The sequence below is a fragment of the Rattus norvegicus genome, chromosome 4 (genome assembly GCF_036323735.1).
Source record: "Rattus norvegicus strain BN/NHsdMcwi chromosome 4, GRCr8, whole genome shotgun sequence".
Classification (NCBI taxonomy): Eukaryota; Metazoa; Chordata; class Mammalia; order Rodentia; family Muridae; genus Rattus; species Rattus norvegicus.
The window spans coordinates 155088425-155113514 of NC_086022.1; the positions used below are offsets into that span (position 1 = coordinate 155088425).

Below are 25090 nucleotides of genomic sequence, written 5' to 3' on the forward strand. Positions count from 1 at the left end.
TTACTGAGTTCCCTGTAGAGCTGGGTCTGCAATGTAGTGCCAAGGACACTCCTTGCTACCGTTTGGAGGTTTCTGCCAAGTGTCACGTGATAAAGACTTGTTTTCCAGCCTGTGGTGCTATGGGAACTAGTGGAACCTGTAGGAGGTGAGACTTAACGGGGAGAATTTAAATCACTAAGAGGTACAAGGATATTGGGGTCCCAGACGTTTCTCTTTCACTGGGGCCATGAGGTGAGCGGTGTCCTCTGCCATGTGTTTTCTGCCATGATCCATGGCATCCCAGGCCCAAAAGCAACAGGGCAAAGTGACCATGAACCAGATGAACCTTTCCTCAGAGGCTCCCATAGCTCAGTGGAAGGGTGCCTGCCTAGTCTGCGCAAGGCCTTGAGTACAGTTCTAGGCACAACAAACAATAAGTAACAAACTTCATCTTCATTTAATTCACTGTGCTGATTCGTTTTGTTTCCCCCCCCCCAACTTGGCACAAGCTAGGGTCATCTAGGGAAAAGGAAACTCAATGAAGAGAATGTCTCCATCAGACTGAATGGTGGGCAAGTCTGCGTGGCCTTTTCTTGATCCATGATTGATGTGGGAGGGTCCAGACCATTGTAATTGGTGCCTCCCCTGAGGAGTTGTATGAGAAAGTGAGAAAATGGGCTGGAGAGATGGCTCAGTGGTTAAGAGCACTGGCTGCTCTTCCAGAGGTCCTGAGTTCAATTCCCAGCAACCACATGGTGGCTCACAGCTATCTGTAATGGGACCTGATGCTCTCTCTTGTCTGATCCTCTCTTCTGGCATGCAGGCATACATGCCATACATGCAAATAGAGCGCTCATATGCATAAAACATGTAAATAAATGAATCTTCTTTAAGAAATTAAAGCTGATCACGCTAGAAAGGGGGAGACTGTAAGCACCTTCTCTCCACGGTTCCTGCCCTGACACCCCTCAATGATCCACCACGATCCAGATGTGTGGACCAATCCACCCTTTCCTTACCAAGCTGCTTTTGGTCACGGCGTTTATCATAGCAACAGGAAACAAACAAGGACACTCAGGTTATCTTGTGACAGTAGTTGAATGTGACAAGCGTAGTCCTATGTCCCAACCCTTGCCCTGCCAAGCAGCTGACTCCTTCACACCCTCTGTCTCTTAACTAGTCTCCTGATCGCCCAAGCCCCTGTTACCTTCACCAGGTCTATGCCAGCCTGTAGTCCAGCAGAGCGCTCAAAGTTTCCATTCAGTTTCAGGTACTGGTAGCTGCAGGAAGAGAAGAAACGTGGGGCCGGGTGTGAGGATTCAGCTGTAGGGGCCCTGAAGGAAGCTGGAAGGCACACAATAAAGACAGTGGCTGCTGCTGGGTTGTGGGCAGCAGCTGGGTATCGGTACTCAGAGCTATGGCCTCTAGTTCGACTCTGAGCAGCGGTCCTGGGACATCAGGAACGGGAAAAGCAGTGCAGCCAGAGGTCTTCCTTACCTCCGCAGTCTGGACCTCTTCAGAGCCATCTCCACATTCATGTCCTCACTGCTATAGTCTGTGACAATGACGCTGAAACGTGAGTCTCCAGTGACTTGGGACAGGCTCTCCATGTCTCTGATGAACTGCTGCACCCAGCGAGCCTGGTTCTTTACTATCCAGGGAGGTCAGGCAAGAAGAAAATGGCAAGAGTTAAGGAAGGGCAAACATCTCTCAGCTCAAACCTAAGTCTGGAGCCCCATCAACCTTTATCAGGAGATAAGGTAACTACAAGAATCCATTAGCAGGCAGCCCAGAGACCCTAGGAAGGGGTGGGGCTCGCCAGACACTGGAACTTCTACAGCTCAGCTTCCTGCACATCCCCTGGGGCACTGCCTGGGAGTCAGTCTTGGGTGAGACTCATCATGGCAACCCTGACCAGCTTTAACAGACCAGCTACCCGCTCATGCTGTTCATCTCTTGTCCTGCATGGTTACATTGTTACACGCTGTCTTCTGTTTTCCTTTCTCATTATAAAGACCACTCTAGGGTAGGAGGTGTGGCTCCGTGCCTTACAGTGAGGCAGGCCCTAAATCTGATCTCCAATACCACACACACACACACACACACACACACACACACACACACACACTGACACACACAACACACTGACACACACACAGACACACACTCACACAGAGACACACACACACACTGAGACACACTCACACACACACAGACACACACACACACTGAGACACACTCACACACACAGACACACACACACTGAGACACACTCACACACACACAGACACACACACTGACACACACACTGAGACACACTCACACACACACACACTCACACACACACACACTGAGACACACATACACACACACACACACACACACACGTGCGCGCGCAAATAAATCCCACTCTGTATAATACCCTCACTCTTATTTCTTCAACAACAACCCAAGTCGATGCTCACCTCCAACCCGGAAGCCTACATGACAGAAAGTTCTAGCCTCAACTCAGCACCAGATCTCAGTTCCACTGTTCGCTAACCACACAATGACGTTCAATTTGTTTGTTTGTTTTTTAAATCCAGTTGGGAGATCAAATCAGTAAAACAGACGGAGAACTTGTGGTAGGAACCAGGACCCCACCCTGCAAGGGCTTACCAGGCACAATAAAGTGGACCACAGCTCGATGGTTCCAGGAGAAACCTTGGGGCCAACATAGCTTGGGCTCTGGATCCTGAGCATTTGAGACTTGTCTATGATGGCTGCGTGGGCTCCAGACCAGGCCCTGCAGGTTCCGAGCTTCTGTGTCCTCCCGGCCAGCAGGGTCACCTCCCCGCCAGCCTCGAGTGGACACATACTCTGAGAGCCTCACCAGGCGTTGGCCTTCCAGCAGTTCAAGCTCCAGGAGGTAGCGCCCTCCACGCAGCCGGTCCTGGCGTTTCTCCACATTCACAATGCGCTGCAGCTGGTATCTCCTGTGGCACAGAGGGCAGCTGGGGTGAGCACAGGGCAGTGGGAGAAGTCTGTGGGGCCAGTTGTCAGGAAATCCTGGTTCTTGTCTTTGCTTTGCCATCGGTTAGCTGTAGAGGCTCATATTAGAAATGCACCCTCCCTAAGCCTCTCTGTCTCCTTCGTCTAAAGTGCGGCTCCTGAAGCACAATGGTCACTAAGGCCCCAAAGCGCTAAGGCTCACTGTACGAGCAGCCTTGGTGATAGACTGCTTGAGAAGGAGTTGGCCCACATTAAGAAAAGTCATCAAAATGATAGGAATTAATACACCTTCAGGAACCCTGGACATTAATGGTCTCAATTCCTCAGTCAAAAAAAAAAATACAGGCTAATATAATGGACTAAAATACAGGAACCAGGGACTGGGGAGATGGCTCAGTGGTTAAAAGTGTTTGCTGCTCTTTTGTAAGACCTGAGTTGGTTGCCCGCACCCATGCCAGGTGAATTAGTCATCCAGCTCCAGGGCATCGGCCAGGCTTTTCTAGATACGGAGGGCATCTGTAGCCACATACCTGCCCCCGCCCCCAGACATACAGCTGAGACTAAATCCTGGGTCTGGAGAGATGACCCAGCAGTTGAGAGTACTGGGTACTCTTCCAGAGGACTCGTATTGGATTTCCAGTACACATAGCAGCTCGCAACCATATGTAATGCCAGGCATAGTGGACCCAACACCTTCTGGCCTCTGCAGACACTGTACGCAGTATGTGGTATATGGACATACGTATAGACAAAAAGTCATATACGGATAATAAAAATAAGGATAAAAAATGTTTTTTTTTTCTTTTATGAGAGTTTCTCAACGTAGCCCAGACTGGCCTTGAACTCAGAGATCTGCCTGCCTCTGCCTCTGGAGGGATGGGATCAAAGTAAAAGTCAAACAACAGCAAACTCTGTTCATCTATGCTGCCTCCAAGAAGCACGCCTCTCCATCAAATAAAGACGCCCTTATGCTGAAAGGATGGCAAAAGTGTTCCAACGAAACAAGCCAGAAAAGAGGTGCTGCTGTAATATCCGAAAACATAGACCTCAACCCAAAACTAGTCAGAAGAGACTAAGGTCACCTCACACCGATTAAAGGGAAAAAATCCACCGAGAGGATTTTACACAACTCACCCAACAGGGGAACCCAACACAACAACAACCCTCAGAGGCAGCTCCATGGAGAGGGCCAGGGAACCTGGATTACAGCAGGCATTTACAGCCAACTGATTTGCACCAAAGGCAGCAGGACACACCTTGTCTGGGAGACAACCGCTTCTGAAACGGGGGACTGCCCATGCAGAGGAATGAAGAAAGCCAAGCCCACGTTTCTCACCACTCAAAAACAACTGGAAGTCGGCCAAGCTTAAACCCCTCTACTTAGGATTGGAAATGACAGTACTACAAAAGCAAGCAGCAGTAAAGCTTCAGGACATTGCTCTGAGCAAAGGACGAGTAAACAGGAGCCTCAAAGCACACAGGCAGCAAAAAAAAAAAAAAGCCAAATGAACAAGGCTGTCGGAATAGAGGAAGACTAGGCATCCGGGCAAACAGCCCCACAGATTTGGAGAAAATCTCAGTGGACCCACCTGCCTCGGTCTGAGCAATGACATGCTAGACCTTTCTGGGGGATAGAACTCAGGCCCTAAAGTTTTCATAGTAAATGCTCTTACCCACTGAGCACCTCTCTACCCTAGAACAGACAGATAGCCTTTGTATAACCAGGCAGGATCTATATTCCAGGCACAAGACTTGGTCTCAAAACACTCTCTCCTTCCTTCCTTCCTTCCTTCCTTCCTTCCTTCCTTCCTTCCTTCCTTCCTTCCCCTCCTCCTCCCTTCTCCCCTCCCCCTCCCCCTCCCTCTCCCTGGCTGGAGAGATGGCTCAGTGGTTAAGAGCACTGACTGCTCTTCCAGAGGTCCTGAGTTCAATTCCCAGCAACCACATGGTGGCTCACAACCATCTGTAATGGGATCTGATGCCCTCTTCTGTAGTTGTCTGAAAACAACTACAGTGTATTCATACTACAGTGTATTCATATATAGTAAATAAATAATATTTAACCCCCCTCCTCTCTCCCCAAAACCAGGTATATACCTATAATTCCAGAATTTGGGAGGCAGAAGCAAGAGTTTTGCTTTAAGAGTCCAAGGCTAGGCCAGCCCTCATAGTAAGTAACGAGTTCCAGACCAGTCAAGGCCATATATAAAAACAAAGGGCTGGGCATGGTAGCATATGCACTTAGGAAGAGGACATAGAAGGGACACAGACATGGGGACACACACACACACACACACACACACACACACACACACACACCCCAAACAGATAAGAAAAGCTAGAGGTGGCTCTGTGGTTGATAGCACTTGCTCTTCTAGGACCTAGGTTTGGTTTCCAGCACCCACATGGTGGCTCACAACCATCTGTAACTCCAGTTCCAGAGATCCAGCATCTTCTTCTGGCCTCTGAGGGCATCAGGCACATACATAATGTACTTACATATACAAAGACAAAACACTCATACACATAAAACAAGTAATCTTTTTAAAACTGGCTAGCTGGTACATAAGAAAATATTCAGTGTCACTAATCATCAGGGTAAAATCAAAACGAAACCACTCCACCCTGGCAAGACTGAGAGCTGTCAAAATGACTAAAATAAGATAACAGAGCAGCGGCCCCTAGAGAGGACGCAGACAGTGACTCTCTTACATGTTGGTAGGAATGTAAGTTGGTGCGGCCACTAAAGAAAGAATCATGGTGATTCCTTAAACAAGTACAAGTGGAGTGACCAGTGATCCAGCTGTCCCACTGCCCAAAGAGCCTGACATCAGCACGTGTAAGCCGTCTGCTCTCATGTGTGCACTGTAGCCCCAGGAGCAAGCGCCGAAATGTTAAACCAACACGCTTATCCATAGTGAATGGGCAAGCAACAGTGATTTATGGAGAGAATGGAATATCATTATATCATTATCCATAAAAAAGCAGAATCTTTCAGAGCAATATGGGCAGAACTGAAGAACAAATAATTTACATGTTGAACAGCACACTGGAGTAACCATGGTGGGAAAGTTGTTCTAGAATAATTAGCAGAGGGGACTTTTTTCCTCTCCTTTCCTTTTTCTCAGGCCTCGGGGTGCAGGTCTGTAATTCCAGCTGCTCTGGAGGCTGGGGCAAGAGGAGCTCAAGTTCTAGGCCTGCACTATACTGTGAATTCAAGGCCTCAGTAACTTAAGGGCTAAAGACACAGGTCAGTGGGGCAGCACCTGCCTGGTTGGTGTGCGCACAGGACCTGAGCTAACAGTAAAGTAACAAATGGGCCCTGGAACTAACTATGAGACACAGTGGCAACTGAGCTCTACTGTGAAGGTTCTTTTAAAACCAGCATTTTGTACATGCCAGCATACTAATAGTATGCAAATTTTCTCTGAAAAGATCTTGACTGATTAAAAAAAGGAATATAAAGGAGGGGGGTAAAGATACTCCAACATATGACAAGGATGTATGCTCCACTATGTTCATAGCAGTCTTATTTATAATAGCCAGAAGCTGGAAAGAACCCAGATGTCCCTCAATAAAGGAATGGATACAGAAAATGTGGTACATCTACACAATGGAGTACTACTCGCCTATTAAAAACAATGATTTCATGAAATACTTAGGCAAATGGATGGAACTGGAAAATATCATCCTGAGTGAGGTAACCCAGTCACAGAAAAACACACATGGTATGCACTCACTGATAAGTGGATATTAGTCCAAAAGCTCAGAATACCCATGATACAATTCACAGACCACAGGAAGTTCAAGAAGAAGGATGACCAGTGTGGATGCTTCACTCCTTCTTACAAGGGCGAACAAAAATATTCATAGGAGCAAATACAGAGACAAAGTTTGGAGCAGAGATTTAAGGAAAGGCCATCCAGAGACTGCCCTACCTGGGGATCCAAACCATACATATACAGCCACCAAACCTAGACAATATTGCCAATGCCAAGAAGTGCATGCTGACAGGAGCCTGATAGAGCAGTCTCCTGAGAGGCTCAGCCAGAGCATGACAAATACAGAGGGGAATCCTAGCAGCAAACCATTGAACTGAGAACTGGATCCCTGTTGGAGAAGTTAGAGAAAGGACTGAAGGAGCTGGAGGGGTTTGCAACCCCATAAAAGAACAATACCAACCAACCAGAGCTCCCAGGGACTAAACCACCACCCAAAGACTACACACATGGACAGACCCATGGCTCCAGCTGCATGTGTAGCAGAGGATGGCCTTGTTGGCCACCAATGGGAGGAGAAGCCCTTGGTCCTGCCAAGGCTTGATGCCCAGGGTAGGGGAATGTCAGGGCGGGGAAGGAGTGGGTGGGGGAACACCTTTATATAAGAAGTGGGAGGTGGGATGGGATGGGGGGGGTTTATGAACAGGAAACCAGTAAAGAGTATAACACTTGAAATGTAAATACAAAGAAAAAAAAAAGAAAAGAAATAAAGGAGGGGGACATGAGGGATGGGAGGGGCCACAGCATGACATCCAAGAGGGCAGTGGATGAGGACAGAGCTCTAGCCTTCTAGCCTTCCATCTGAAGCTCGGCCTTATGCTTTCAGCCCGCTTTGCTCACTTCTCTCTTCCCAAGCTCCTCCTCAGAGGGCAGATGCCAGACTACCAAACCTTGCCAGTCTGAGCACCAACCTTCTCACACCCTGGAATACCAGCAAAGGTGAGCAGGGACCCCGCTTTACGGCAGCCGTGAGGGCAACGGTGTACCCCTGGCCCAGCCCCAGGGAAGCCCTTTACCTTACCCCCGGGTCCTCTGGCTGAGCTTTCTCAGGAAGACCCGTGTGACCTCCAGGGCCTCCTGCTCCGGAAGCAGCAGGTTGCCCGATGTGTTACAGTTCAGGTCGATCCAGTCGGTCCTCAGGGCTTGGAAGTCGAGGTTCTGAGCGCTGAAGGTCTGGCCCCAGTTCACTACTGGGTCAAACACAGGCACATATTCGAACACCTCATTCATATCTTCTTCTTCGTCTTCCCCTTCCTCCTCCTCCTCCACTTCTCCTTCCTGGTCCGCTGCTATGACCACGTCCTCCTGCGCATGCCAGCCCCTGCTGGGGGTCGGAGGCTCCATCCTGTCTCCCCGTCTCTGCTCAGCTATGAAGGATTCCACTTGATTCAGCCACTGGGACTGCTCAAGAGTCTTCCCAGGGCCGTCACCAGTGGGTCTGGCTCTCTGGATGACAGGCAGGTTCCTCCGGGCCACCTTGTCACCTAAATCTCGACTGGGCATAGGGCTAGTTTTCCCTGTCCTTTTCTCTGGCTGCCGGACTGGGTTGTCCTTTGTCCTGCTTGGAAAGGTGGCTGTAGAGTTCTGTTTGGAAAGGGGTGCCAATGGACCATTCTGTGTGCGAGCCAGGAGCTTCCGCAGGTGGTAGTCAGTGACACCCAGCCCTGGGGCGGAAGTCGTCTTTTGTTTTCTCCCTTGTGTCCCAGCATTCCGGTCTCGAGAGGTGGGGATTTCCCCTGGTGCTTCTTCGTATTGGGATTCTTCTAGAAGGCCGTCCTCCAAACCTGCTAATAATAACCATTCTTCATTTCAGGAGTGTTCAACTCTTCCAGTGTTCAACATGCACAGCACACAGCCACACATGCGACACACGGTGGGGGATGGGGGATGGGGAGGTCTCTTGTTGGGTGATCCTGGACAACTTACTCTACCTCAGTTACCCCCAGTTTTGTTATTTACATCAAGACTGACAGGCAGCATGGTGGTACATGCCTGTAATCACAGGTAGAGACAGGAGGGACCATCACAGATTTGAGTCTAACCTAGTCTACATAGTAAATTCCTGGCTATCCTTGAATGCCAGCATGAGATCTTGTCTTAAAAACCAAAAGCACGAGGCTGGAGAGATGGCTCAGTGGTTAAGAGCACTGACTACTCTTCCAGAGGTCCTGAGTTCAAATCCCAGCAACCACCATGTGGCTCACAACCATCTGTAATGGGGTCTGATGCCCTCTTCTGGTGTGTCTAAAGACAGCTACAGTGTACTCATAATAAATAAATAAATAAATAAATAAATAAATAAATCTATCTTAAAAAAAACAAACAAAACAAAAGCACATATGCTAACAAGGAAAAGGTTAAAAAAAAAAAAAAACCCTCTCGGAAGGTTGTGAGCTGAACTATATAAAGTACCTCACTGGTATCAGAAACATTTAGGTCTCAACAAGGGGCCTCAGCCATACCTCGTTCCTCATGAACGAGCCAGGACAAAACTTCTCTATAGCATGCTTCCCAGTTGTGTATCAAAGATGGGGTCCCCCACAACCACCCACATCTCCAGCTGCCCCAGTGAATGAGAAGCTTCACCCTCTACGTGGCTCTGAAATGGAAGGTGTGGGTGCTGCTCTCTGCTCCCCAGACTGTGATGAGGAGATGGGTCAAAAGGCTTTGCATGCTAAACTCCTCAGGTACAAGACTGTATGGCTGCAATGTTCCCTAGAAAGAGACCTCCGTCCACCACCCGCAGCTAGGCATGCCCCGGCAGCCTCAGCCGCACTCTCTGCTCTACCTGGCTGCTCCGGGCCCTGCTTGCCTGGCGTGTCCATTTTGATGTACTCCTGGAAGCCGGACCTGCAGGAGGAAGGGACATGTGGATGGGCACCAGACTCCTCACAGGTTTTACCAGGGCAATGGAGGGGCTGGGGCGTGTTCTGTGAGGGTGTATACACACATGCGCATAGGAGGAGGGCGCCCCCCCCAGGACTCCTCAGTGTGGAGCGGTCCCCCTCCACCTTAGGCAGCTCTCCTGACTCCTACAGAGCCCCCAAGTCCTCCCGCCTGTCCCACCCAGTGCCACCCACCTGTCCTGATCATAGGCACTTTCTTGGTAGAAGCATTTATTATGGGTCTCCATGTGGCTCAGGCGGGTGTAGTCATTGGGATAAACAAAGGACAGGTGAACCTAAAACCAGAAAAAATGAGGGCAGCCATCAGAGGGGGGGATCTTAGGGAGGAACCAGCCTGCCTGGACTAGCCAGTCCTGGAGAGAGGAGGGCAGCCACTCTGCTGAAAGTCACACTGACTCGCGCAGTCTTCTCATGTCTGCTCTTCTGGGCTCCCTAGAACTAACTGCTCACAGTGAAGCTCTTTGGGCCATCTGGCTCCCTTAGCTGCCATCGAGACCGCTCCCTCTCTGCCACCTAATCCTCCTTCTGTCACTGAGGCTTTATCTCATGATGCTGAGCCCGTTCTACACCCCATTTCCGTTGCCCCCTAAACACAGGCTGAGCTCACCACCATCAAAAATATCCTCAATTACAGTCCGCCTACTCTCTGGCCTGGCCATGACCCTTGACCTCTCCCTTCTTGTCTCCAGTATCGACCTGGGTGTATCATATTCTTTCTGCTCTCTTAGCCTCCACACAGATAAAGCTACCATTCACATCTAGAACGTTTCTCTAAGTGTCTTGTCTAGGAGTTTAGAATGGCTACCCAGTTGCTGGGACCGGGCAAGCAGGATAGGTTTTGTGCGGCCCTCAGGGCAGTCACTAGGCTGCAGAACTTGGGGTGGGGTGAGGGGCAGATTCTAAGGCCGAGAAGGTATCTGCAAGTTCTACAGAACAGTCCACCTTAGTGAGCCGTCCAGGAACGCAGCCCAGGGACCTGAGAGGCCATCCTATCTACTGAGCAAGGACATGAGAAACAGAGTCAGCTTTAGTCCGTCCCTTGTCCCCTACACCCCCAGCCACAGGCAGCAGGCCTTCTCCCAGTCCTCCTTGGTCTAGGGACATGACTTACAAAGCGGAGGCCCTGGTAGCGCTGAAGCGGGAGCCCATCCACCAGGTAGCTGGGTTTGTAGGGACAATCAGGCAGAACATGACGCAGATGGGACTTGGGGATCAGAGGCACTGGGAACAGGAAGGGAAGAGGATTGAAGTGTGTGGAGAAGTTTGAGCACAGATATCTTAGGGCCACAAAGGCTCCTGGTTGAGGGAGATGCCCCATGTCTCCACTGAAGAAGCTTCCATTTACAGTCACTGATGAAAACTGTGGTCCCCATCCAGGGGTTATCAGCTGAGTCTGCCACAAGGAAACTGCCACCACTCCTCAGGGGTCGGGGCAGAGACACAGGGACAGTGTGGATCGCTGCCTAGTGACACTTCGAGAGGCCACAAGGCCTCACCTTGCTGTACTCCCATTAAGTGGACTTCGGACCTTGGTCCAAGAATGGCTCCACTAACCAGTTTTCACGAGACAGGATCTTCCTGCCTCATCCTCCCGACCGTGGACTGTAGATAGGCGACACATGTGGCTGTCACCGTCTTTTGTTTTAAAGGGGAAAAATGGGGCGCACTGTCAGCTTTTAAAATGTAAGCATGACCAGCTGGGGACTTGGCTCAGTGGTAGAGCGCACACTCAGCTCAGTGTCCCAGATTCAGTCCTCAGCATCAAAGCAAGAGACTACCAGATTCTTCGCTGAATGATAAGAGTTGGTGGGATCCAAGGCCAGGGGGCGTTGGTGCCTTTAATCCTGGCCCTCAAACTGAGACAGGCCATCTCTGTGAGTTTGAGGCCAGCCTGGTCTACAGAGTTCCAGGACACAGAGAAACCTTGTCTTGAAAAGCAAGCAGAAAAAGAGTTGGGATTCATAAAGAGACTCTGACATTTGTGGCGGGGGAGGAATTCATGAGGGGCTCTGAATTCTAATTCCATTTTTGGTCTTGGGTGGTGATTAGACAAATGTCTACTCTATAACGGTTTGTAGAATCACAGAATTGGACATAAATGCTCTTATATTTTTGGTATCTATGCTGTTTTACACTTCAAAGGGGGAAGGATTTTGTGACTTCGGGTCTCCTGAGTCCTGTCCATTAACACAGAGAGCCTTGATGTGGTGATCAGACTTACCTCGATAGAGGGTGTCCCGAGGGTCAGGTCGAAGCATGTCAGCAGGGGGCTGCTCATCCTGGGGAGGAGAGTTGGGGGAGCCCACGTGGCTGGCTGCTGTCTGCGGGATATGGCCTACCTCATCCATCCTTAAGATGGTTTCATCTGTGTTCAGAGAGGAGAGAACAGAAGGAAGCTGTAGGTTCTGACAGAACCAGGCATACTTTGTGGGGCAAGTGGCTCAAGCACAACTTCTGTATTCCTGCAGTTAAAGCCCAGGCTATGCCTGGGCCCCTGCCCTCAGACGCCCTGTAACTTGTGGCTTTAGCCAGCACCCTTTGAGCCTGTTCTGCCCCATAGCCAGCTCACATCATGATTTTGTATAGACTAGAAAAAGATACCTCTTTCTCAAAATGCTTTACTGTTGACCTGACAGAAACCTATACTCAGCCACACTATTTAACTTCACTTAGCCTACACCTATACAGAACTTCCTGGGTATTCCTGGCAGTGCTGGGGTTTGAACTTAAGGCTTCTCTGGTAAGAGGGAAAGATGTTACCACCCAATCTAGTTCCATCCTCTAGGGTGAGCAGAGTCTCTTACGCCACCTGTCAATGTCATGTGAACATCCACTGCTTGGGGACCCTTTGTCCGCACTCCCTACTAAATGCAATCTTTATCACAGCCGAGACTGGGGATCAGACTCTGTCTATAGACCAGGCTGGCCTGGAACTCACAGAGTTCTGCCTGCCTCTGCCTCCTGAGTGCTGGGATTAAAGGCGTGTGACACCACCATCCACCAGGTGTTCTGGCTATCTAACCCTTTCTTAAGTAAAGTCCCCCAGGCTCTTACTCTCCCCCGTTCTACACATCTTTTTTTTTTTTTGGTTCTTTTTTTTCGGAGCTGGGGACCGAACCCAGGGCCTTGCGCTTCCTAGGTAAGCGCTCTACCACTGAGCTAAATCCCCAGCCCCTGTTCTACGCATCTTAACTTTATTCCCACCCCTCTGACCTCACCATGGACCACACTCTCCCCAGTGGAGCCCCCCGTGCCTCTGGGCAGGCCGAGCCTACTCACTGGTAAAGAGAGATAAGTAGGGGGAGTCAATGATGGTGAACATGGCTCCAGGGTCATTCCGTCTCCACTGGAATTAGAGGAAGGGCACAGAGGTTGGATCTGGGACAATGTTCAAGAGATACGGGGAAGGGAATGGTGGGAAAGGCACGTGAGGAAGGGGTGGGGGTGGGGTGGCTGGGGAGTGGGGGCCAGGAGAGATAAAGGCACTCACTGCGACCTCCACGTGGTCAGTGCCCTCATCGTTCTGCTTGTGAAGCACCTCAAAGTAGTACCTGAGAGAGGCTGATAAACTGGAGGGCAGACGGAGACAGGAAACTTGTTTTTCCTCAGCCAGCCACCTCCATCCACCTCTCCCACCCACAAGCCCCTGATGCCCCTTTCTCCTACCAGGTGCTTGTCATTTAACTATCCCCTACCTACTCCTGTCAGCTAACCTTGACTTTCCTTTTGAAAGGGCCAAATACAAGTAGTTCACAAGTTCACTGGGAGACCCAGTGAAATCGCACCCATGATTAAAGCCTTAGTGAGCAGTCCCTACAGCCAGGGCCATACTCAGTGCTTTTACTGACACTCTTCAGTTTACAGACACCGTAATCTTGGGTAGTTTGCCTAAAGTTGCCCAGGTAGTGAACAATGGAGTCGTAATTTGGACCAGGGCAGCCTTTAGGGTCCACGCAAACCACTGAAAGAACTCAGAGCGCTCACAATAGTGCTGGCACATGCAGCACGGGCTCTCCCTGCAAACAAGCTCTGCTCAAGGAAACTTGAAGCCGGGATATGGTCTCGCCTCGCCGGTGACTGTGCAAGCCACCAGGTGGCGTGCTGGAGTTGGACTAAGTTCCTAGGCCAGCTCTTAATGCCACTCCAGCTGCTGTAGGCTGGAAGAGGTTTAATCTCCTGGGATCACTTAGAGGTCACACTTCTAGCTCCCAGTAGGGACTCTCTCTCAAGACAGCTAGGCAGTCTTTATGTGTGCGAGCATTTCTAGGTCTGGAGAAAATGGGAAGAAAAAAAGACCCGCTTTCTAGCCTTGAATGTCACTCACTATCTATGTGGCCTTCTGTCAGTCACAAAGCTCTAGGCCTCAGTTGCCTCCTCTAAAGTGAGGGCAGGAGTTGAGGAGGTTGGAGAGATAGCTTAGAAGTTGGGAGTGAATGCTGCTCTTGCAGAGGACCAGGGTTTGGTTCCCAGTACCCATGTGGCAGCTTACAACGATCTGTAAAACTAGTTTCAGAGGATCTGATAATCCTTCTGTTCTCAGAGGGCACATACGGCACGCCTGTGTGTGTGTGTGTGTGTGTGTGTGTGTGTGTGTGTGTGTGTGTGTGTGTGTGTAGGTGAAAATACACTCAAGAAAAAAAGAGTTTTAAAAACATTTATAAACTGCGGAAGGGCAGGGCAGATGGCTTCTGTTTAGGCAGACCATGTGGAGGCTCAGGCCCAGTAACCCTGAGCACTGAGCTGGTGAAGACGGTGAGGAGGGGACCTCCTTGGCTCTCTCATTCCTACAGGCCTGGCACTAGAGGGACTCACAAGGGTGTGGGTGGTAACCCACCCGACTTACCTCACTGGCTTGGAAATTTGACTCTGAAATTTCCCAAACTCTCCAGGGGCTGTCCATTCCTTTCCTGTCTAGAAGTGTGGGGAGAGAGGGAAGGAGGAGGGAGGGAAAGGAGAGAAGATGGGGAAGAGGGGAGAGAGGAAAGGCGAGAGGAGAGGGAAGGAGGAAAGACAGAGTTAAAGAGGGTGGCTGGCCAACACACTTCTGCCCCCACTGGTGGAAGGGAGTCTTCCCACAGGCCTGGGCTCGGGGACAATGGAACCTGAAAAACGTGGTCAGGCCCCCATTCTGTCCGAATCTCCCATTCCCTTCCCAGTGTGGGGCAGAGCTGAGGGGCAGCGTGTACAGATTCTGTCCCTTCTTCATGTCACCGATGTTAAGGGTCAAGAGGCTCCCAAGACTCCCATACCACATCAGTGTCTGCCTCCAGGGGTCAATGAGAGGCCAGGGTTGAGCCGAGCCTACCTTGCCCACACTGGCCAGCAGCTGAAGGCCCGAGACCTGGTCATCACGACTCAGCCAGAATTCAGCGTTGTCGTCAGCAGCGATGGCAAACTGGATTTTCCCTGGGCAACAGCAGAGTGTCTGGGTTAATCAAAGAGGGCCTTGGCGCAAAGGCGGACACCTACATGGTGCCTGGGCATTGATTCCCTTCTCTCGAAGTGACTTTCCCCACCCACCACCTTTGCATGGGGGAGGGGACTCTACGTCCTGGGGGGGGGCAATATGAAGATGGAGAACAATTATGTAGACCAGCTTGTTCCAGGCTGCAAGGGGGGAGGGCAGCCGTCTGGGGGAACTGGAGGAGAGTTCACCAAACCTCAGTTTCCCCTCCCTTGATGATGGAGTCGCAAGGGCTCAGTGTAGATGTGTTTCCTCGCTCAGGCGTATGTTTCTAGGACCCTCCTCCCCCAGGAAGGCGGAAGCAGGAAGAAGGGTGCGGCATTGGGACTCCCTCACCATCGGTAAAAGGGTGTAGGTAGCCAAATATGCGGAGGCCATAGTTGGTCCACTTGGGGGACACAGCCAGCTTCCTCAGGGTTGTGCGGATCTATGTCAAGAGAGAGGAACTGTTACTCAGAATCAGGGGGAGTTTAAGGATTTGGAGTTTGGCTCAGGGAGATGAGGAACAGCAGATGAGAAACTAGGGGTGTGGTATGGTGACCTTGTACAGCGCCCAAACGCACATCTGTACATGCTGCCCTTGTGCCCAAACGCACATCTGTACATGCTGCCCTTGGAGAAACATCAAGAGAGCCTGAACTGAATGAAACGTTGAGCCTCAGAGGGAAGGAGAAGACAGGAAAGATATTCTAAATAGAGGACGAGAGGGCCCAAGAGGTGGAGGAAATGAGACAGCCAGCGATGGACTGAAGGAGCAGGGAAGGAGGCAGGTGGAGGAGATGAGGTGCAGGAGACACAGAGGGTGGTCCAGGCACTCACATGGGGGTACAGCGGGAAGTGCAGGTTGCTCCTGAGCTGTTGGATGGAGCTGCCACACCAGTCTTCAAACACGTGCAGGTTGGCGTGGCCCTGGAACTGTGTGGGGCAGAGAGGGGACAATGAGTAACTAGGAGTATCCCACACCCATAGTTCCAGGAGCAGAGTGAGAGATGGACACAGGGATTCTACAGAAGGCTGGGCTCCCAGTCCGTGTGCTACTGGAAGATGTGGAACCCTTAGGAGGTGAGGGCAGTTAGGTTATAGGGCTGTGCCCCTGAAGGGGACACAGGATCCCCACTGCTTTGTCTTTGACTCACCAGTCCTTTGGCACCATGACATACTAAGCCTGCTACAAGCCAAAGGAACAGGGCCCGAGCAGGCCTAGTGTTAAACTCGGAAACCTTGAGCCTACACAACATTTTCTTGTTCATGGTATCGAAGGCATGCTTGTCACTGGGATGAAAAGCTAACACCAGCCCTGTGGCCTGACTTTTAAGGATGGGCGATACGCACGCATGCACACACGAGATAGATGCACACTACACACTCCTTGTTCCTTCTAGGCAGAAAGGGAGCCTCCCTGCGCTCAGACAAGGCGTAACGGCCACGGCAAAATGGCAGAAGTGACAGGAGGTGGGGGGAGCTTGGCTAGGTTCCAGCCAAGAGCTTGCCTACCACGCCTTCCCTGTTTCTCATGAGAGGAAGGCTCTGCAGCTGTCTGCCTGTCATGAAACCTTATCTGCCCAGTGGTCTTCATCCTGTGACTGGGGAAAGCATCTGAGCCAAACTGTGGTGCTATCTGGGGCCCACTCTGAGCTGTGCAGCAGCAGGGCCTCCTGCAGCTCAAAGGCTCCTAGAAGCACTGCCCTGGCAGAGGCTAGCTTATCACTCTCTGACCTGGGACCCGGGGATGTAGCCATCACTCACAGGAATGCAGGAAGTGTGTGGGGTAGTAGTGGGAGACGGGAGAGGCTCCAAGGAAGGAAAAGAATGGGGACATTATGCTGCTTTGGGGTAAATTCCTCAAGTCCAGCTTAAAGGATTCAGTTGTCTTCTCCAAGTGGTCTGCTTTTCTCCCCTCCCCAGGAGACCTCCAGGTCAGAGAGCTCTGGTCCCAGAAGGGCAGAGCACTCAAGGGGAACTCAAGGGGAGTTGTCAGAGCCGAGTGGTCAGCTGTGTGATGCCTGGAGCTATGATGCCAGACTTGGCATGAGAATGGGTTTGCAGTGAAATCAGCTTTGACCTGAGGGGAGGGAGACACCAATTTCTCACAGTTCCTACCCAGGCAATCTAGCTTGGCGGATAAGCATGAGGTGCTACAGGAAGCCCACAGGGCAGGCCAAGAGTAAAGAGAGAATTGGTTAGCCTTTTCTCTGAGGTAGACTTTACCCAGCGTTTGTCTGAGCCTCAGACTTTTGTGGGCAACCTCTGACTGTGGGGGTGTCTTGGGAACCCTTGGACACTGTCTGTCTCCCCAGACCCTGACTTACAACTACATCAGAATCTGTGTTTTGTGTTGTTCCATTTTAGGGACTTTGAACTAGCAAAGCTGTGGCACTCTGGCACATCGGCCTTAGCGGCCGCCCCCTCTCCTTTACCTGGTGTGGGCAAAAGGCCAGGGAAGGGGAGGGCTTCCTCCGAGCTTTAGTTGTGATGGCTTGGAACTCGCAATTAGCCATACTGTAGAAAGTATTTGTCGGATTGTCTCATTTGGAAGGGAGGATTTCGGGGCTCAGGAAGTGACTCCCTAAGAACACATAGCAGTTACTCTGTGGAGATGGTGGGAGCAGAAGGGGTATGCAGGGAAGGTAAGGCCTTCTCTGAGGCCTTCCATTCCTTTACACCTCTGCTGGGCCAGCAGGAGGAGGAGGCGGATGATGGCGTCTGTCTCCCCTGCCCTGGGTGTTGCTGCTGCCTCCAGGACTGATCTGATGACTCAGCTAAAAACTTCAGGTCATTGCAGAATAAAACCTCACCATGACTTTACGACTGACCTGCCTTCCCAGCCCTCTCCACACCCTCCCTGCTGTGCCGACCCCATCTCACTCCAGGCCTTTGCCCCCCAAACCATCAGGCTCTCAACTCTGCATGCTTGTACAAACGCTGTTTCCTCATTAGCCCCTTTTGCTTTCTTTGCCACATGGCAGGCTCCTTCCTGTTTATCCCTCAAAAGTTTTCTCAAATATGTCTCAGAGCCTCTGTGCCTTCCCTGGGAAGAGCTAACAGCTCCTTCCCATGTGTCCCAGCACATCTGAATTATGTGAATGAACAAATGCTTGTAGAGGCTGAATTCAGAGCAATCCGTTCCACCATTGAGGACTTTGTACCGGTTACTGTGTTCCCTGTGCAGTTGGCTGAAGGGGGGGGGGGGGTAAACTCAGTGGTTTACTTAACTGGGGAGGAAGTGGGAATATAGATAGATAGATAGATAGATAGATAGATAGATAGATAGATAGGGAGATAGGGAGATAGGAAGATAGGAAGATAGATGGATGGATGGATAGATAGATAGGGAGATGGATGGATGGATAGATACAGAGATACAGAGATAGATAGATAGATAGATAGATAGATAGATAGATAGATAGATAGATAGATAGATATGGAGCTAGATAGATATGGAGATGGATGGATGGATGGATGGATGGATAGATAGATAGATAGATAGATAGATAGATAGATAGATAGATAGATCAAAAGACATGAAATGTATACACTGGTTGGTGTCACCTGTGCTTGGAGCTGTTGTAGAGGGACAGGAGAGATCATTGCTTCAGTTGTGAGCACTGGTTGACTCTTGCTATAGCTTGCTGCTGCTGCTCTGTCACACCAGCACACCTAATGGGTGCTTCAGCTTGGGGCCACTGAGTATACAGTATACAGTATACAGTCAATCAGGCCACTGGTTCCTACACCCCAGATTCCTGGGCAGAGTTCGGAAAACTCGATCTACTCCTCCCCACTTTTACTCTTTAAATAGTACTGGAAGTTGAACCTGGGAGTCTCATGCCGGTGAGACAACACTACCCACAAGCCATACTCCTAACCTCTGGTCTACTCTTGATTTGAGGGTGCTCCCCTGCAGAATGAAGGGGCTAGAATGGTAAGGGCCATTCTGGAGCTTGGTGAAGGCTGGAGGCCCATTCTGTGGAACCTAGTGGGTGAAACGTACCCATTCATAAGTTTCATAAGGAGCTGACGTACTGTGTGCCTCACCATGTGACCAAAGTGTGAAGACGGCCAAAACACAGAATGGTGATTGATGTGGGTTCTGAAAACAGGAAAGCCTAATCTACAACAAATTTTACACCAGTGTTCACAGCAACCTTACTCAACATGGCCCCAGGTTAGCAACAATCTGTGTAACAGAGGGAAGGGATAAATGGACCGTGGAATACAGTCCTTCCTGTCTCCACCCCCTAGGAACCAGTGTTCCATGAGAGGCGCAGAGAGGGAGAAGCAACTGTGTAGGCGGAAGCGAAGAAAAAAAGACTAGCAAAGTGTGAAGTGGATGACAGCTGTGCCCTGCCGGCCAGGGAGCTGGTACTGCTGTCTAGAAGGTTCCTCGCAGTGGATCTAAGTGGATCTATAACTCCTATGGCCCTTACATCACTAAAGGCCACTTTGGTAGAACCAAGTCAGTCCCTGTTGTTTTGGACTCCGTCACACTCTGTTCTCAGTTACAAACGCCACACACACACACACACACACACACACACACACACACACACACACATACACACACACACACACACACACACACACACACACACACACACACACACACCTGTGTCATCTGTTTTGCTGTCTCAGCTGGATAAGTTTTAGAGTATGGCGTATCTGTGTGGTACCTTACACTGCCACAGTGAGAGATGAAGCAGGCCTTGTCACCTTGTGGATGAACCCTGCAAACCTCATAAGTGAAAGAAGCCAGCCTGGGGACACATTTCATGATACATGAGTACTCTCTCGCTCTCTCTGTCTCTGTCTCTGTCTGTCTCTCTCCTGTTTTTTTTCTCTTTTTCTCTCTGGCTGTCCTGGAACTCACTTTATAGAACCAGGCTGGCCTCTGTTGGGATTAAAGTCATGCATCACCACTGCCCAGCTCAGGATTCCATTTCTACGAAGTATGAAGTATTCAGGACAGAACAACTTTGCTTCTTCCCCCGACCCCCAACCCCCGGAGCTGAGGACTGAACCCAAGGCCTTGCGTTTGCTAGGCAAGCACTCTACCACTGAGCTAAATCCCCAACAACTTTGCTCTTACAGAAGATATGGGTCTAATCTGACACCCACATGGCTGCACTTAAACAACTCTAGATCTGGGGATCTGACATCTTCTGGCCTCCATAGGCACCAGGAATGCATATGGTATACACACATACATTTGGCAAAACACACATAATTTTTTTTAACTATAAAGAAAGTAGACAACTTTGTGCTGAGGGGTAGGACAAAGTGTGATAGGGAGGTTGACTGGGGATGCAGGGTTTTCTCTTCCTTTTTTGAGACAAGGTCCCCTGTTGCACAAGCTGGCTTCAAACTCGCTATGTAGCCAGGGATGACTTTCAACTTCTGATCCTCCTGAATGCTGAACTTATAAGTCTGTGCCACCATCCCAGTTCCTGCAGTGCTGGGGACCAATCTCAGGGACTTGGTACATGGGCTACATCCCCAACCCGTGAACTACGTCTAAGGACTTAAGAGTTTCTGTCAGGCAAATGCCACACCACTGAGTGACTGAGCCAGCAAGATATGTCTACAAAGTAACAAAGTCAGGCAGTGGTGGCACAAACCTTTAATCAGGTAGACCTCTGTCATTTTGAGGCCAGCCTGGTCTACAGCTAGGGATCCACAGAGAAATCTGTCTCAAAAAAACAAACAAAATTAAAAAAAAATCAACAAAAAGGAGTAACAAGGGCCAGGGAGATGTCTCAGCAGTAAAAGCGCTTGCCCCACAAGCCAGCAACCTGAGTTCCATCTTCAGTTATGTAAAAAGCTGGGTGAAGTGGACCAAGTCTGCAACCCCAGAAGTTCTACTGTGAGATGAGAGGACACAGGACAATCACTAAGACCCAGAGCACACAAGAGGCCCTGAAAGTTGTCTTCTGCCCCCTCCCCAAAACAGTGACAAGCTGACTGTGGTGACACAAGCCTGTGTGACCCTGAGGCAAGAAGTCACCGTGGGGTCTAGGATGTCTTGAGCTAATTTAGGTTCTAAGGAGCTTTAGGCTTCATGTCTCAAAAAACAAAACAAAAAACAAAACAAAAGACAAAACCACCAAAGCACAGCAAAGCAGCAGTCTCTCTTAACAAACCGCCAGCCACCCTGATACGTTTTACTTGTGGACACTGGTACTCTCTCTCTTTCTTTTTAACAAACACGTACATGTACAAGATACCTTGCATACATGTTTATACCAAAACTCTGGAATAGCACAGTGCTCTGGGGAATTGTATTTTACAGTGGGTTCGGAGCCCAAAATCTTCATCTTAGAGCCTGGGGCAGCGACTACTTTTCTTGGCCGCGTGGTGTGGGCCAGTCTATTGTCTTTGTAGTTCCTGTTGCAGACTGATCTTTCAGCTTGGGTGGTTTTATTTCCAACCCACCCACACAAGGTCAAGAGTGGCGGAGACAACGGTAGCCCCTCTACTCTGGGATACTGCCTGTTTTTAAAAGTCCAGTGGGGGCTGGGGATTTAGCTCAGTGGTAGAGAGCTTACCTAGGAAGCGCAAGGTCCTGGGTTCGGTCCCCAGCTCCGGAAAAAAAAAAAAAAAAAAGAACAAAAAAAAAAAAAAGTCCAGTGGGAGGGTGGATTACAGCATTGGTACGGTTGTTCTAGGTGATGTCACCAGGCTGCTGGAGACAGTGTGCTGGAACCATTGCTTTGAAGATCTCTTGCTCTGGGACCTAGGCTTCAGACTGTCAGGGTAGCGCGGGTGGTTTTCCTTTTTTTTTTTTTTTTTTGGTTCTTTTTTTCTTCCGGAGCTGGGGACCGAACCCAGGGCCTTGTGCTTCCTAGGTAAGCGCTCTACCACTGAGCTAAATCCCCAGCCCCTGGTTTTCCTTTTTTCACGTTTTTTTGTTGTTGATTTTTGAGACAGGGTCTCATATGGCCCAGGCTGGCTGTACATTTGTCTCAACTGTGTCATTGAGAGTGAACTTGAGCTCCTCCTAATCCTCCGTCCTCATCCCCCAAGCCCTGGGATTACAGGCATGTGCCAGCACTTCCGTCAGCTCGTCCTCATCTGCGCTCTCTCTCGTTCTCTCTCTCTCTCTCTCTCTCGTTCTCTCTCTCTGTGTCTGTCTCTCTCTGTGTCTCTCTCACTCTCTGTGTCTGTCTCTCTCACTCTCTGTCTCTGTCTCTCTCGCCCCCTTTCTCTCTCTCTCTGTCTCTCTCTGTGTGTCTGTCTCTCTCTCTGTGTGTGTGTCTGTCTCTCTCTCTGTGTGTGTGTCTGTCTCTCTCTCTGCGTCTGTCTCTCTTTCTCTCTTGTTCTCTCTGTCTCTGTCTCTCTCTGTCTTGCTCTCTTTGTCTCTGTCTTTCTCTCTGTCTCTGTCTCTCTCTCTGTGTCTCTGTCTCTGTCTCTGTCTCTGTCTCTGTCTCTCTCTCTCTCTCTCTCTCTCTCTCTCTCTCTTTCTGTGTCTCTCTCTGTGTGCTTGAGGGCCACTGTACCCGGTTGTGATTTTTGGACCCATAACAACTGCTTTCTGAAGCAGATTCCTAACGCATGTTCCTTTAGAACACTGGTAGCTCAGAATCTTAACAGGCATTTATGGAAAAGGCAATTCAGGGGCAAATAATTCAGGGACCTGCTGAGCTAAACCAAGCTAAACTGATTTCCCCAGGACTTCTCAGAATCTTTCATATGCTAATGTGGATTTCCAAGAACAGCTGCCCTGCACACTGGGTTTTTCTGTTTTGTTTTGTTTGTTTTTTTTGTTTTTTCATCTTTTTTAAACAATGGATTCCTTTCTTCCTGGAATATCTGGCATTTAATAGTCTGAGAAAAAATTCTTCAGGAGGTTGTTATCTTTAAGACTGGGGATTGGCATAGCCATGAAAGTCACGTAACCTCCCTAGACACTGCTTTCCCACCTATAAAATAAGGATAATGATCGCTCCGATTTGGATCTACGGTGTCTCCAAAATGCCCATAAGTCCCAGGCTGTAGTGCTATTGGGCAGGTAGGGCCTAAAGGAAGCCTAAAGGAAAAAGGGATGTTAGGACCGGCCCCTCCCCGCCCCTTTCTTTGCTTCCGATCCACACCAATGTTAGAACAACCTTCCTCTAGCTCTCACCACGGTGTGAGGCCCAAAGCAACAGAGCTGAAACCATGAGCGATGATTCCCTTCTTCCTCAGGAGTGGATTGTGTCAGGCATTTGCTCTAGCAGCGGAAAGTTGGGTTAACACTATAAGACCTAACAGAGTCAAAACAGCCACATGCGGGGCTGGGGATTTAGCTCAGTGGTAGAGCGCTTGCCTAGGAAGCGCAAGGCCCTGGGTTCGGTCCCCAGCTCCCCCCAAAAAAGAAAAAAAAAAAAAAGCCACATGCACACAGTGGGCCTGCAGCAAATATCTGTGCTCCCATTTCCTCTGTAAGTCCCTTTAAAGACCAGGTTCAGGGGCCGGAGAGGTGGCTTGATGGTTAAGAGCACTAGCTGCTCTTCCAGAGGACCAGGGTTCAACTCCCAGGACCCATAGGCTCACAACTGTCTATAATTCCAGTTCCAGGGGATCCAACGGTCTCTTCTGGTCTAACCAGGGGGTACACATACATGCAGGCAGACACCCCCCACACACACACACAGACCTGTTCAGTAGACACCTTTACCTCTGAGAGCCAGGGGACGGGCTTGTTCCACTTCAAGTAGCTGCTGTTCCTACTTCTACTTCGGGCGATTCCTTGATCCTATTGGAAAAACAAAGAATGCACATGGTGAAAATATTGTTGAGACACTGAAGACAGGACAGGATTCTGGGCTCCTTGAAGCTTCCTGTGGAAAAGAAGGGGTCATGGGACACAGTTCCTGCTCCAAGGAAGCTTGTCAGCTTAACGGACACTGTCTCATTCATTATTTACATCACGTCCCTGAGGAGAATCTCAGGCTTGTCAACATGCACTCCTGTTTCTGTTCACTTCCTTGAATTTTTCAACCATGAGAAAAAAAATGGACTCTTGGGGCAGGAGCTGTGACTTCTTATTCCTCTAACTCCTACCCCCAAGTTCCATCCAGATTTGTCACTGGTCTCAACAAACGGGAGGGCCTCAAAGGCACCCTAGACTCTGGGTCCACAGAGTTACTTTGGTCTCACCAGCTTTGGGGGTCCATTTCTGTTCTGTGGTCAATGGCTACAGGGGTTGGGGGTGGGAAGGAGGGTCCAAACTGGAATGGGCCTCAGTTTCCCTAATCTACCACCCGAGGAACACTATAGGGGATGCTTCATGACAAACTCCACCCCGGCTGTTTGCAGGGAAAGGCGTTTGTCCACTTCACAACTTCTGGCTTTCAGTACCATGCATCTGGTACTGTCATCGGGGCAGTCCTGTCTCCAGGACATGCTGGTTACTAGGCAGGAATGCTGCGTGTGTGTGTGTGTGTGTGTGTGTGTGTGTGTGTGTGTGTGCGCGCGCGCATGTGCGTGTGCGCGTGCGCGTAGGTGGGGATGAAATCGAAGGCCTCACACAAGCTAGGCAAAAGCTCGACCTCTAAGCCATACATACCCCCGGCTTAGGATGTGTTGTCTGAGACAGATACCACATGCCTGGAACAGCTCAGATTTGGATAGCGTGAACAATGGTGCAAAAGGCTCACTGGGGCTTTGAGGAAGGCAAGATAGATACCTGCACTCAGCTGGAACTTCAAGGTTAGACTGGGGTTCTACCAGCTGTCTCCCCTCTATGTATACCACAGAGAAGATTTCCCTTAAGGGCATGGAGCAACTGAGGGCATGGAAAACAGGCTGGGCCTGCCACATACCTTGAGGCTCGGCTGCTGGGGACGGTAGAATTGGAGATTCGGATCGACGGCAGGGATGTTCCTGCTGGCGAGGGCCTTGGCCAGTTCTCGCCAGCTGCTGTACCCTGTGGAAGGGAAGGAGAAGAGAAGAAGGCCAACTTAACTCAGGAGCCCATAAATCTGTAAGATTAC

At 50.1% G+C, this 25090-nt stretch overlaps 1 protein-coding gene across 2 annotated transcripts in view; it reads right to left on the minus strand.

Annotated features, from left to right (window-relative positions):
- B4galnt3 (beta-1,4-N-acetyl-galactosaminyl transferase 3) overlaps nucleotides 1-25090 on the minus strand; it is a 99995-nt gene that overhangs the window by 7164 nt on the left and 67741 nt on the right. The window contains exons 2-17 of one of the 2 annotated variants that reach the window (XM_006237267.5): nucleotides 24920-25023; nucleotides 23773-23850; nucleotides 15939-16034; nucleotides 15456-15546; nucleotides 14961-15061; nucleotides 14499-14566; nucleotides 13146-13224; nucleotides 12935-13001; nucleotides 11877-12020; nucleotides 10767-10876; nucleotides 9830-9930; nucleotides 9538-9599; nucleotides 7771-8533; nucleotides 2638-2954; nucleotides 1477-1630; nucleotides 1187-1259 (exon numbers count right to left, since the gene is read on the minus strand). In XM_006237267.5, coding sequence (XP_006237329.1) covers nucleotides 1187-1259; nucleotides 1477-1630; nucleotides 2638-2954; nucleotides 7771-8533; nucleotides 9538-9599; nucleotides 9830-9930; nucleotides 10767-10876; nucleotides 11877-12020; nucleotides 12935-13001; nucleotides 13146-13224; nucleotides 14499-14566; nucleotides 14961-15061; nucleotides 15456-15546; nucleotides 15939-16034; nucleotides 23773-23850; nucleotides 24920-25023 — 2408 coding nt within the window. 2 annotated transcript variants of the gene reach the window in all.